Source organism: Falco rusticolus, chromosome 7 (assembly GCF_015220075.1).
Source record: "Falco rusticolus isolate bFalRus1 chromosome 7, bFalRus1.pri, whole genome shotgun sequence".
In the NCBI taxonomy this organism is placed as follows: Eukaryota; Metazoa; Chordata; class Aves; order Falconiformes; family Falconidae; genus Falco; species Falco rusticolus.
In genome coordinates, this window is record NC_051193.1 from 72,868,930 (window position 1) to 72,882,981 (window position 14,052).

At 41.8% G+C, this 14,052-nt stretch overlaps 1 protein-coding gene across 7 annotated transcripts in view; it reads right to left on the reverse strand.

Moving 5' to 3' along the window:
* The window catches only part of LOC119150727 (cytosolic phospholipase A2 epsilon-like), a 53,124-nt gene that overhangs the window by 36,964 nt on the left and 2,108 nt on the right, over positions 1–14,052 (reverse strand). For 2 of the 7 annotated variants that reach the window (XM_037393446.1, XM_037393445.1), the window contains exons 3-9: positions 13,754–13,873; positions 9,353–9,446; positions 8,035–8,200; positions 6,326–6,383; positions 5,685–5,797; positions 5,054–5,247; positions 3,360–3,556 (exon numbers count right to left, since the gene is read on the reverse strand). In XM_037393446.1, coding sequence (XP_037249343.1) covers positions 3,360–3,368 — 9 coding nt within the window. In that variant the 5' untranslated portion in view covers positions 3,369–3,556; positions 5,054–5,247; positions 5,685–5,797; ... (2 more) ...; positions 9,353–9,446; positions 13,754–13,873. Of the gene's footprint in view, positions 1–1,106; positions 1,325–3,359; positions 3,557–4,472; positions 4,524–5,019; positions 5,248–5,684; positions 5,798–6,325; positions 6,384–8,034; positions 8,201–9,352; positions 9,447–13,753; positions 13,874–14,052 lie in introns of all 7 variants that reach the window. The other 5 variants (XM_037393442.1, XM_037393441.1, XM_037393440.1 and 2 more) reach the window with 5 other exon arrangements.

A 14,052-nucleotide genomic window follows, 5' to 3' on the forward strand; every position in this document is an offset into this window, starting at 1 on the left:
CATACAACACCTTCAGTACGTCTGTCCTTCCATACTCTACAATATCCTTGATTTTTTTCTATCACAAAGTAAAAAAATAAAAATAAAAAATCACATAAGACGCAAAAAAGGACTTGCTGAGAACGCATTCTTCAAGAAGGTGACAAGGGGCATAGGTTACAGAAGTCTGAAACTTTTTGTATCATCCATTCGTAAGCAGGAGAGACCTTCAATCTGAATCGGAATTTAAATTCCGGAGAATTAAATGTGCAAAATCAGTCACTGCAGAGAGAGATCGCACTAGCTGATTAGGGTGGGAGACCATATTTTTACTTAAGGCACTATTCCAATTATGAAATTTATAAAAGTGGACTTCTGCCTTCAAAAGAGTACTGAGAAACTTGATTAAAATGACTCCACATGCCTTTGATATGTTTTGGAAAGAGAAAAATCTCACTCCTCCTACTCACTCACCCAAAGCAGTTGCGCAGTTTTTCCACCCAAAAATCATCAGTAAAGTATTGGCCCAGCTGTTCCCAAAATATACAATTCTGCCTTCATTTTCACTGCAACAGAATTTCAAATCCAATCCTAGTCTCAAAAAACAGTAGCTCACAACCTTTATCTCTGCCCCTCCCTGTGCTCTGTAGACCTGAGCATCCAGCAGCATCTCTCTACCTTCGCAGCAACAGTCTGAGGTTGCCTGACCTTTCCAGGTTCATCCAACACTTCAGACACCGTTCAAACAGCTTTTTCTCTTCCCTAACCCATCAGACCACAGGCATGAGGAATACTGGCACCAGCCTGTGTCAGCTGGCAGTAATTACTGGTAGCCAGTAATCCCTTCAACGTAAATGTGGCAAGACACGTAGCCTAGGACCTTTACAGGGAAATCTAGAGCCAATTTAAACCTGAACCAATTCTCAAAATATCAGGAAGTCACCTTGTGTCACCAGCTAATTAAGAGGGTAACTTCATCTACAATCAGCTCGAGACATGTTTGAGTCTTAACTGAGACTATAAAGACTCACAGCTAATTGCTTACAGGACTGTGCCATTACATTTAGCAGACCTTGTGTCACAGGTCACAAACAGGTGTTTTCAGAAAAATAAATTTTTTTACCTACCCAGATCTTAAACAGAACAATTATGCCAATGCTGAATCGCTTTGAAAAATCCAGCTGGTATGTCACTGCACCTCAGCTCCTTCCTTAAAAAAATAGCACCAGTAACACTGAACATCTTCCCTTTGATATTTCTGATTGATAGCTGGCAAGCCTCTCGAACAAAGAGCTCTTTCCCTGTCCTTTCACCATCACATCACAGGCAGGTTTCTGAGGTACTGCTGCAATACAAATGACAAACAGGTTTTAACAGGACAGAAAAAGCAGCTTTTCCTTCCCCAGGCAAGAAACCAAATGAGTCCATTGCAGAGAAAACTCATATGCTACCAAGGTAAGAGCACTGAGCTTGGCGAGCCCAGGGAAAGCATTAGCTTCATGCTACTTTAGATCCTTGGAACCAGGTCCCAACTTGACCACCAGCATTAATCTGACTTTTCCTTCAAGTCAAAACATTGAGCTGCTAAGCTAGACAATTCGGGCAGCCTAAGATTTTTCTGTAGCTTGCTCAACAGGCCCAGATTTCTTAAAAAGGACTCCCTTTCCACAGCTCATTCTAAACCATCCTGACTTTCTGGATCTGCTACCAAAAACACGCATCACCACACCTTGGGTGAGTAAAGCTGAAGGCCCAGTGCCAAGTGTCGCTATCACCAAAAACCAGTTGTTGCAATACACCAGGCACAAACTGCACTGCCTCCGTTTCATCTTCCTGGACCTGTAAAAATGAAACTTGCAAATCTTTAAAATACCTAAAAGATTCTTGGCAAGAAAATGTGATCACATTTTTTAAACCCCCGTTTCATTATTGTTTAAATATATGAACACAACTGAGCTGTCAAGAGTGACATCTTCCTTTTCTTCTTTGCTCACAGAAAACTAGCGCCATCTTACTGGTGAGATATAACATCAGAAAGAAGGTGAAAAGCTGGCTTTCTGGTTAAGAGGGCAGAGCTGAAATATAAAGATTTATCTGTAAGTGAGAAAAAATGCTGCACAGGTTCAGCGACTTGTTGAAATTCTCTTCAGTGTATGGAAGCAGACCAGTGCCATAGGCAGCAAGCAATACAGCTGGACAAATCTATACCCTTCCCTGCTCCACCTCTGTGGGACTGCACTCCACATTTGAAGTAAGAAAATAGCAAAGTTCAACACAGCAATGTTACTGAGCTGAAAGACTCCTTCCAGGAAACGCAAAACACAGCAATAGCCACAGGAAACTGAATTCTCTCAGGAAAATGGTTCAAGATTTAATCAGTGTATACAGACTACATCTGCTGCACTAAAAATCCACTACTTTGCTGCTGAGGTACAGCCACTGCTGATCCAGAACTGACTGGCAGAACAACCTTTCCATGCAAAATGCTTTCCTCTCTAAACTAAAGTTTCCCATCAAAATATTTCACTTCTGCAGTTTTGTATTTTTGTATTTTTAACTTTTCCACTGGGTGCTGAGACTACAGTTCCTTATCTACCAACTGGTAAAAAATGACACCAGAAAGCCTCTGGGTTGGGAATACTCCCTCTCAGGTGGCTGAGATTTTAAGCACATGCAGCAGGACAAAAACCACGATGAATAAGCTGATCCATGGATTTTAGTTAAGTTTAGGAAAGTTTCCTGGATGATACTAAATTAGCAACAAGACTGCAGTTGATGCATGCAAAATTATTTGTAAACTGAAACCAAAATTGCCAAGTAGTTTTTCTGGTAAAGCAAACATCACTGTTTATTCTACTGCTGAACTAAAGAAAAGCATCTGGCAGCTTTCCAAAAATTACAGATACCAAAGCAGCTCGTTACCCTGGCAAATCCTTTGGTTCATTATATGCTTTCAGCACTTTCTACTCTATTTTTTTCCATGTAAAAAACAAAACAAAAAGTAATGAGAGGATTCTTGCATTGTTAACAAAAGTAAACATAGTATCTGATTACAAGACTGTTAAGTGACAGCATTAGCTACCAGCAGATATAACTTAGTAGCTGCCTCCTGTCCTTTATTATCAAAGGAACACAAACTGTCCCAGGTGCCAAATAAGGGGGTTTGCCTCAATCTACGGTTATTCATGTTTTTAATTTTGAAACTCTCCAGCTCAATCCCTGATGAGCTGACCAACACAATACTCATCACAACCGGACTGGGGATACGCTAACTCAGCCAACAGAGAAGCTTGCCAGTGTCTTGTTTAGGAAGAGAAACAAATTCAGTGGATGAACTGGATGTGGCTACTTAAAAAAATGATTGAATGGTCTTAACTTACTTGGCACATTGTATTTTTGGAAGGTATCACAGGCTGATGGGAAATAAACCAACACTGGTGCCTCTAAGCTGTCCTCAAACACACAGCACTCCAGGTGTTCTCAGCCTTCCTGGCTCAGCTTCACCCCCAGGAATGGGATCCCATGGTCCAAACAGTACTCTGAGAATAGGTCCGGTGGCTGGTTCAGCAGAGGTGAGCTGCAACACAAAGCGAGGTTGAAATAAGGCTATCAAGCCCCATTATTAGTAATTTGCTGCATTAGGCCATCCGTGACTGATTTATGTGTTTACAAATAAGGATAACTACACACTGGAACAAGCATACCTTCCTGATTTTAATATACCCTGTATAATAGAAATGTGGTCGATGTCCTAACACTGTACATTTTAGAAGCAGGATTACTGCTTTCTGAGATTTATATGACATTCATGTATTTTTTGTCATTTAGTGGGCAAAGTAGAGGATTTGGATCGGGAAATTTTGATTACACATGGTATCTAAGATCAGATTCTTGAGTGTTCGCAATCAGCGTATCTAACAATCAATGTCTTCATCTCCTCCTACAAATAAATTAATTTCAGTCATACACACCCCTCAACATTTCCTCAAACACAGCAAAACAAAAACCTGACTGAAACTTATGCAAATGCCAGCAGTCAAGCATAAAAGAAAACTTCAAAATTTTCATTCAAAAATAGCAAAATGAATTACATTGTAAAAGTTAATTAAATAACTATGAAGGAACTTGGTCCCACAATGACAAATGTGCACAGATAGACAGAGTAAGTAATAAGCCATCTGTCTGTCCACGTGTGTGTTCCAGAAAGCTACTGAAAACAGCCCCAATAAAGACAGCGACATCATTATGGTCACAGTGTTGACTAGTATTGCTGCTATGATCACGCAACTTCATAAAAAACAGGCTATTGACTGAAGGAAAAAAAAAAAGTGGTAATTCAGCTACTGGAGTCATAAAAATAAAGAATCGCTACTTTGAAACATCACCAGAGTCTGGGATTCTCTGCTGTAATTTAAATGCAAAATGACATCTACTTTCCTCTCTGGCCTCAGAATGGGCCAGCAGCTGGTGTTGCTGAAAAAAGCTGTATCTACCTGGTTGAGGCACTTCATTCATACGGCCGAGAGAAGAATCCAGCACTGTATCTGAAAGTCAAGCCATAATATCAATTAATTACTGCATGACCAAGTCACTTTTTTTTCCAAATCAGCAAAACAAGGAAAGAAAGGACAGCCTACACGTACTAGTCTTTGACACAAAGACCACAGTTAAATATTTGTGTCTGACAGTTTTAGCATCTCTAGCTTAACTCCGAGATCAGTAAGAGGGAGTGTTCGAGTAAGTGAGATTCAGCTTCATGCAAAGTGATATATATTGAACTTTTTTTTTCAACTGGTGGCTATTTAGCTTCAGTAAATAAAAGCTGTAAGTCATTCTTTTGTGGGTTTTGCTAGGAAGCACAGAATTCAAGCAAGCCTGCTGTTGCTTCTCCAAGACAGAAGCAAGACCAACAGTAAATGACCTGGGCCTCGGCAAAACCAGTTCCACAGACATATTACTCAGATGGTATTAATCCAAATTTGGTTTTATGCTAAAACTTATAAAGTATTTGTCCTCAGCAAGTATCATCACTCAAATCACCTTCAAAGATGCATCGAAAATAATTTACTGTTACCCTTCCACATGCAAAAGCTCCCATTCTCTGGACACTTGTTATGTATAGCTCCAAGCCCTTGAGGAAATTATGGCAAGTTGAAACCACTGGCTGTCCTGTCATCATTTCTTGAAGAGTATTGGAAAGGCAGCTTTTGGGAATGGATAAGCAAGATGTCCATTCATGAGGCTTGTTGGGCAGAGCAGGGTGTTTCTCTGTAGGAAGAATAAGAAAAGGTTATGCGCCTGCATTTTAGTGTGTTTCACTGATACTAAAAACAAAAAAAGAGGGACTGGGTAGCCAAACCACCATGACCCCATCTGTGCTGGAATGCATGAACCAACAGGCAGACTGTTCTGGGTAAAGGTGGGTTTCAGCGTCACAGCATCACTTTGTTGTTCCCCATCTGGCCACTGTCTCCCCAAAGGGCCCATGGCAACCCTCTCATGACTAAAATTCCCCAGGGATGTTGCAGAGTAATGCTTTTTCCTGTTTTCCAGCACAACTGTTTCTCTCCTCTTTTTCCTTCATTCCCAACGGCTTGGTGTCCCCTAACCCGCAAACCAAACCCTTTACCAAATGTCAGGTTTCACATTTCAGAGAGGTGTGAAGACAACACAGATGCAAGCGAAAACTAATCCAAATAACTAACCAATGTCATGCTATGCTCAGTGCCTTGGGTCCATCTGTGCCAAATGTCCTCTGAATGACCCGAGAGGTAGACAGCATCCATAAAATTCTGGGAAAATATATTACTGCATGTTCCTTGAAAGTTAAAAAAATAAATTACTTTTAATTTTTTAGAGCACAGCTATGGCAACCTACTTGAACTCAGTGTATTTATATATACCACTGTGTATTTATATATACTTGAGTAAGTCGAAGTCCTTCACAACTGAAATTTTACTCTGAAAGTTCTGAATTGCCTTGACAAGAGCTTTTCTCCAAAACATCCCTTCCAGAGATACTGATATTTAGGTCCTGGACCGAACACCGTACCTGAGGTTGTTTTACAGCAGGGCAGCAAAGTTTTGTAGAACAAGTGAGGTTGAGAGACTGCCCAGACCCATTCTCCTCCATATTCTCCCACACCCATGTGGCAGCACCTTCAGAAAACACTTTTCTATTCGTTCCTGATAGTTCCAAACATCTCTAACAAAATTTTACCAATGTCCTCCCCCCTGAAGCAATGCTGCTATTACCACAGATAGCAATGCAAAGATGTTCAAAGGAAATGGTCTAAAACACTTGGAAGCTAAAGGTCACAATAAGCAGGAAAAGAAAATACTTTACCATGTACATGAGACTGTTGGAAACTTTTTGCCGGTGCAAAGTGGAAATTTCCAGCTACCTGCAGGAGACAGTAATCTTTCATTAAAAGGCCTGAATCTATATAAATAAAGCAGTCATACCGGTGGTTGGATTTTCAAATTTTTGTTTGAATAAGATAGACAATAAGCAACTCATTGTCACGGGTGACAATACCAGCAAATACTGTCCTAAAAGAGATATGAATTTCCCCTCTTCCTCACAGGCAGTCATGTGGAAAGCCATAATCACATACCGATGTTGACAACAACTGTTCTATGCAGAGTATTTTAGTGGACATAAGAATGAGAAGAAGGAATCAAGTCTACTGGGAGGGAACTAACTGCTGCTGTAGGAAATAAAATATCATAGAAACGGAGTGGAGAAAGTAACTGGGAGGGTGAGCAGGCAGGGTAAGAAAACCCTTAACGCAATAAACAACAGTGGTCCTATGTATGCGTCCGTGAAAAATAAAGCACTAAACCTACCACCAAAAAAAACCCCACAAAAACCCCCACACTCCAAAATCCCCCAAAAGACAAAGATTATTACAATTTTAACCTTGAATATGGTAAGGATATGGATATTAGGTGTCAGTCTTCCCTGACACTCGCTAGCAATCATACACACCCTCCCCTGGAAGATTTCAATGCATCAAGCTCACATGCTAAATTACACCTTTGATGTCTGTGCAAACCTACTGCATATGTTAACTGCGGACCCGATGAGAATGGAGATGCACAAAAGTCCAAGTGCCTAACAATGGCCCCCAGAAATTTCCCTAGTGACACCCACCCTTGGACCCTTGCTACCCACAGCACTCCCCTTTGAATCTTTCCTGCTCACCACACTTTGTGACAAAGGGTCCTGTAATGGTTCAGCACCCATGATGATGCTCAAAGCACGATGTCTGGCTTCATGAGTGAAAGGGTGGGGTGCGTTTGTTTTTGTTTTTTTTTTTTTTCAGAAATAAAGAATGTTGTCTCCAGGAATAGTACACAAAGATGTAAAACACACTCCAGATTTTGAAATAAGTAAAAAAAAAAAAAATTAGAAAAATTAGCCTGGGCCTGACTGCTAGAATGTACTTGGATACATAACCTGCACGTCCAAGTGTTTTCAGCTCGGTGATCTGCTAAATGACAGGGTAGTTACATAGTCATCTGGTGTATCTCACACTACATTTTCATACACCAGTTGCAAAAAACATCTCTTTAAGCATCTTCCAACCTTGACAATCAACTCCAATAGTCTTGCTTCCACTGGTTTCCTAAAGAAGGGAACATTTCACTCCCTCCAGCACCTCTGCTGACAAGTTGTTGGTTACTGCTATTTCCAGCACCCACTGGTGGTCTCTGTTTTGAGACTAGAAGGGCAGGTGGGACAACCTCACCTCAAAGAAGCTGCCTCTTCCCCTCCAGAAACCTCGGTAAAAAGACTCACTAGCTAGATGGTAGAAAAAGCTAAGCTCCTCCAGCCAGCCCACCTCATGAAACAGAGAATTAGCCCCTTCCCACCCTTTTCCTGACCCTCCTACTGAACCCCTCTACAGGCACAAGTACCTTGCTGAACCCAGGGGTTATTAGAGTCCTGTGAACACTTAAAGTTGGAAAAAAGAGCAGAATGCCCTGACTTGTGCCTTCTGATGCTCATCAACACCATGCAACAGACTCACAGCAAAACCCATCTCTCACCTTGTTGACCTCCAGGAAACCACACACTTGGCAGCCCTCGTTCTTCTGCTCTTGCATTTTTTGGCTAAATCCTTCCCTCTTGCACTGCTCTATGCTATCCGGGTTCTAGAAGGCCCAGCCTCGTCACCTGTATGTTTCTCTGACATAGTCACAAGTATCGCAGCACCTGCAAGAGCACAAACATCATCTTATCATCTTTACAGTGATAAAGAGACACTCCAGCTCAGGACTCAAATCCCCAGTGGATTTTATTTCAACAAATCAACGAAGCAAGCTTCAGGAACTGGACAGTGAAAAGTGGTCTAATGCTCCTGAAGGAGCTTGAGCTTCCTGGCGTACTTTTTGAGATTTTGGCACGAGGATCCAAGCTGTTTTAATGCAGCGCTTAATTCTGAAGAGGGCTTTAGTTGTCCATTCAGACAGCCAAGTCCATTCTCGACAAATAAATTTGCTGCAGAAATGACATTTGTTTCTGTGGGAAGTCTCCCACAGCTCTGAGCAGCTTGGAACTTCGCCATGCGAACAAAGCATCTACCTGTTTCTACTCCTCCCTTCCTCTGTTTTTAGGGAAAGACTGCCAACATCGGAGGCAAGGTTAACGGCAAACTTTCTTCATTGCTCTTCTACCTCTGGACAACATCTCGCTCACCAGAAAAAACAATTGTCTGTCTTCTGTGTTCTGCTGGACAAAAAAAGTTGAAGGCTGGAATCATGAATCCCTCAAGATGGAAACATCTCTGGGAAAGGATGCAACTTGACAGATGGGTTTAAGTAAGTTACTACAGAGACAATAATAGCAAAGGATAGTCCAGAACCTGTGGACTATCACGAATCCATTCTTACACAAATTTGCAGGTAGAAGGAATGAGAAACACCGAATGACACCCATTCGTTTGTGTGAGTGATAGGTGTCTGGTCTTTGCTCCCATAAGGATGCAAGGCCTGCAGCAGAAGTGAGAAGGCAAAGCCATGACCAGGTTTTATTCCAAGACAGCTCACAGAACAGTGAAATAATTTACACAGCTCCCCTCTGGACACCAAGTAATCCCAGAAAAGGTTCTGTTTGCTAAGATACAATCTTTGTGCTACTGCCCTTAAACAGGCACGCAGACAAAACAGACAACCTAACTATGCATGCTCTTAACAATCGTGAGCGCAGCACAGGCATACTAAAACACAACAGCTCTCACCATTCTCCGAACAGGTGCCTAGGAGGATTTCACTGCATGGACCTTCACAGACATTTTGGAAAAAAACCTCCAACATGTATGCCACATTAACTGTACCGATTCAAGCACTAAGATGATGTAAAGGTTACCGAATGTCCTCCGACTCTGCCCCGTAACAGCTTTCACAGCGATCGGCATCCAAAGCATTTGGATCAAACGCCTTTTCTTCTTCTTTCCCCAGTTCTAAGACAAAAGAGGATTCAACGTGACAAGGCACGTCTAGAAACACTATCTTGTACTTCTGCTCTATGCACAGAAACTGTTCTACACATGAAGGAAATTATTTTGTATCAGAATCTGTGCATCCTGCACCCAAAGCTCACCTGAAAGAATGCACAGAGCCTGTTGAGCTGCAAAGTAAGATCAAGAAGCAGAGTAGCATTTGTCATCTGAAGAACACCCTCCACAGAAAGAACCAGCTACCTGTAAGCCTTGCTGGAGCGCTGATCAGATGTTACTTGCACAAAGGCTTTGTTAAAACTTTGCCTAAAGCAGACCCAAACAGCAAATTGCGACCGATACAGGACCTGTTACACAAACAACATTTTAAATAGCAGAGAGCAGCGCATAGCGCATAATCCTGTCCCAAGATATGTAGGGATCACAGTTATACATTGCTGTGGAACTAGATCACAGTGGGAATCTCCCAAGTGGAAAACTGACACTCAGTTCTCCAGTACAATGATGCCAACAGTGCACACACATTAACCACTGGCTTACAAGAATCTCCAAGGAATTTCTATCTGTCACGATTTTACAATTCTGCAAGTGTCTGTGCCACCTGTGTGTTGAATGTGCAGCCACAGTACAGCTGGGGCACAAACTCACAGAGTTTTATGTTCTTAAATGCAGAAGGCTGCAGAGGGACTCGTAACAGAGGAGATGAGAGCTGGTGACAGCTGAAACCTGTCAAAGGGAAAGACATGCCTCCAGAAAACTCAAACAGGACCTTTGTTTTGTTGGAGGAAAATGCCAGATCAGTGCTACTGTAGGCTGTACACCTCAGCTTTGTCCCCTGTATAGCCCCAGACCAGGACTGCAAGTGCGGTCAGTAAATAGATGCTAGACAATGAAAGTTTAATATTAGTAAGACTGTACCTGACAGTTCAAAGAAGTTTCTAAGAACAGAAGACCCTAACCTCTAGGAGGCTGAGACGGTGGAGATTGTCTATTGTGATTAATCAGAACTGAGATGTGCAGAACCTGAAGCGATCATCCTTGAAAGAAAAAGTAAAATGGTGAAGCGGTCAAGATATAGAACAACTTGTGAAACCGGCTGTCAAGACAATGACTAATAAAAGACTTGTTTGAAACCAATAGAGTAGGTAATGCTTAGCAGAGACTATAAATATAGAGCTAAAAATCCTGTAACCTTGTCACTCTTTGCGGAGGTGACCCAATGCTGCTGGACCAATTAAAACATGCAAACCTAGAGTAACCCATAAGAGTTTGAGTCTCTTTTTTTACAGTTTTCCCAAAAACAAAAACAAATATGAAAGGTCTGTAAACTTTGGAGTTCGAAATAAATGAGCCAAGGAATTGCATGTCTAAAATTTTCAGAAACATGGGTTCTTACTAGAAGAGGCCCCTTAAAACCAGGCTGTTTCACTCACAAATCCTGAAGGACAGGACCAAGTCTGCTGGATTACAAAAGCCCTCTAAGGCTCGCTGTCTAGGCACGGCCGCACTACCCTCTTACGAGCCTCGAAAAGGTGGCTTCTGGGATAACTAAGGCTGGGGCAGGTGATAAGTCAGACACTGCTGAGGGGACAAAATGTTATCGGGGACCCTCTTTGTTGAGATTGGGAGGTATAACAGGTGGACAGAAGTGAGTATTAAAGACATCTGTATTAGCCACAGAAAAAAAAGAGATTTTAACTAGAAAGTATGAAATATGGATGAAAAATCAACCGTTAACCTCACTTCTTTATGGTAGTTATGATCAAGCAAACAAAAACTTTTAGGAAAATATACCCATTCTTAAACCACTGTATGAGACTTACTTTCTACAGCTTACAACATTCAAACAAGTTGAGAGCACAATTAAGAACTCAACCAGTATGGGTTTTGATCCTGTAATTACACTAAAAGATAGTGTCAGGAAGAATGCAGCTTAATAATTCCTACACTTTGTCAAAGCCATGATTCCTGCCATTTGAAGAACACCTGTACAACACACGGAGTCTTTCAAGATACAGCAACTAGTAACAGCTTTCTGAATGTAATCGGTAGCTGCCTGTCGAGTTGCCTCAGAGAGCACCCAGAGGTACTGCACACAGCTTAGATACTATAAAGAAACCGCAGTACGTAAAACCCCACATGCAAAGTTTCGTGCTGTTAACACGGTCCTCGACTTGCATGCAGATATGACACATGACGCTGGAAAACTCGGTCCATGTTAAAAGGAAACAGTAAATAAAAATAATAATAAAAAAATATTCAATCTTCTATCGCCATCCAATGGAAATTAATGAGATTACATCCCAGCACAGAATGCAACTTACCATAGAAATCATTGAGTTATTAACTATTTCAATGTAACTATGATCAGAAAAAGCCTCCACATACTACTTGATAATATTTAGGTATGCTTTACTAAATTTAAGGTTAACGTTAAATAAAATGTATTTTTAAACTAAGAAATTTAAAGTGCTGAAGCAGCTAATGGCAGAACCAGGCCTCATGCCTAGCATAGCCCTAATCCAAGGCTGGTTTAAAACCCAGTCCAGTTAATCGGTGGGAGAACAGAGAAGCAACAGATGATCAATTCGTGCACACAGGTGCTCGCAGAAACGCAGGTGTTTTTAGAAAAATTGGTGTATGTGCATAGGAACTGCTTGTTCAAAGACTAAGCGCGCTTGAAGGAGCGTGTGAGTTAAAGCAGGCAGAAAGAAGATCACGATCCAAGGAGGAGCTTGGAACTGAGGCAGAGACTGGAACCGAGCAGGTGAATCAACTGGGACAGGGTCAGGTGATGGATTCACAGAACCAACAGGACCAAAGGAAACTCCTCAAAACTTCAGACATTGACTAACGATCTGATAAGTATATATAAGCCGTGCTGTATCCCTTGGTTCTCTGCCACTCACTGGGGTGGTGGTCCAGCTCTGAGTCGTGACTAAAGCAAGCCCAGTGGTAACCACGTCTGCATGCATTTTTCCTTTACCAGTCAATACTGCTATAGTTGCCATTTAAATAATTGACTGAACATCAAGCGTTACTAACAGAAACTGATAGAGTTTCACAAAGATGGGTGTACTCTTCCAATCTAACTTGCCACACGTGTGGTGGAAATCAAACTAGCCATATACTTTTTCCAGACATCAGAAGAAATTGCTTGCTGCATGCGATGCAATTCTATCGCTTTCAAAATGCCTCTCCTGGATGAGACTGTTTGCTCCCTGCAAGTTTCTCTTCCTCCCCATTGATAATATAAGGAGCAAGAGCAACCGGTTCAGACCGAGTAATCCCAGTGGAGGCTGTCAACACAAGTAAGGCAGGAGGCCTACATGTGTTAACAGAGAATTAGATTCAGAAAAGCAGGGTTTGACCCCAGACATTACATTCATCACGCAGCAGCCTCTGAATACAGAAAGGCTGCTAAGTGACACAACAGTAAGAATGCTATCACCACACTTCTGTTACAACAGCAGAAGCTCTTGTACCTACCCACTGTTCAGCTCTTGGCTTAGTTTAGCCTTTCAGCTTTTAAGAACAGAAAAGTTAAATCTGAGTTACAACAAATCAGCAAATTTAGTTCATGCCAATACACAGAACTACGCTATCTCCCAGAAGAGATAATAAGGACCTCATGTTTTAGAAAGACAAAGTCGGGACAGTATTACCATTACACTGCAACACTACCAGAATCGTTCCCGGTTTGTATTGAAGTACAACAGTAAGTCATAACATGTAAAAAAACGCAGAGGAGAGGTTTATGTAGCCGAGGACCACTTACTCCAACTTATAACTGATAAATCAACTGAAATCTATTAATCAGGTATGCATTAACACACACAAAGCAAATGTAGTAAGATGCAAGTTTAGGCTTAAGGGTCAAGTCAGCAGAGCCTTCCCTGGAGAGAGGCTCTTTCCTCTAACCAGCTCATCCCATTTGTCAGCATCCTGGGATTTAAAGATACAACCAAAGTCAAGTTTTGCCAGACCAGCTGCTTGATTTCTAGTAAGAAAAGCCTGTTCACTCAGCAGCTTTGCTCCTGAAATGCATCAATGAGTCCCTGTTCCCATTTCAGAGGGACCAGGCAAAGACTTGCCTCGCAAAAGTACCGAGTATAATATATATATACACACACAGGAGCTTGTTTGATCTGCCAGTGTAATAGATGTGTCCTATAAACTCTTCAAGAGTTTGTGGTGTTTAAAACGCTGTGAATTCAGCCGTCCCTTGTTCCCACAAATCTCATAGCAGGCATATGGTGATGGAAAGACTATGAGAGCATCCATCCAAGAATGGCAGAATAGCATCTTACCATGTCTGTCAGCTTCTGGAGTCACATGATTGGCAGCTTTATCCAAGTGCTGTTTAAATGGCTTGTGCTCTATGTCCTGCTGCTGCTCTCCTGTTACATCCATGGCATCGATGCTCAAATCTGAAAGCAGTGATCAAGCAAAGCGGTTTATCAACACACATTTGTTATGGCCTGTAGCAAGCTGAGGAAGTGAAAAGACAGAATCTTTCAGCCAGCAGGGTAAGAACGTGCCAAACCATGAAAGCGTGTACAGCTAGGGTCAAGTGACCGACAGGGAATAAAACGCAAGGTGCAGCACG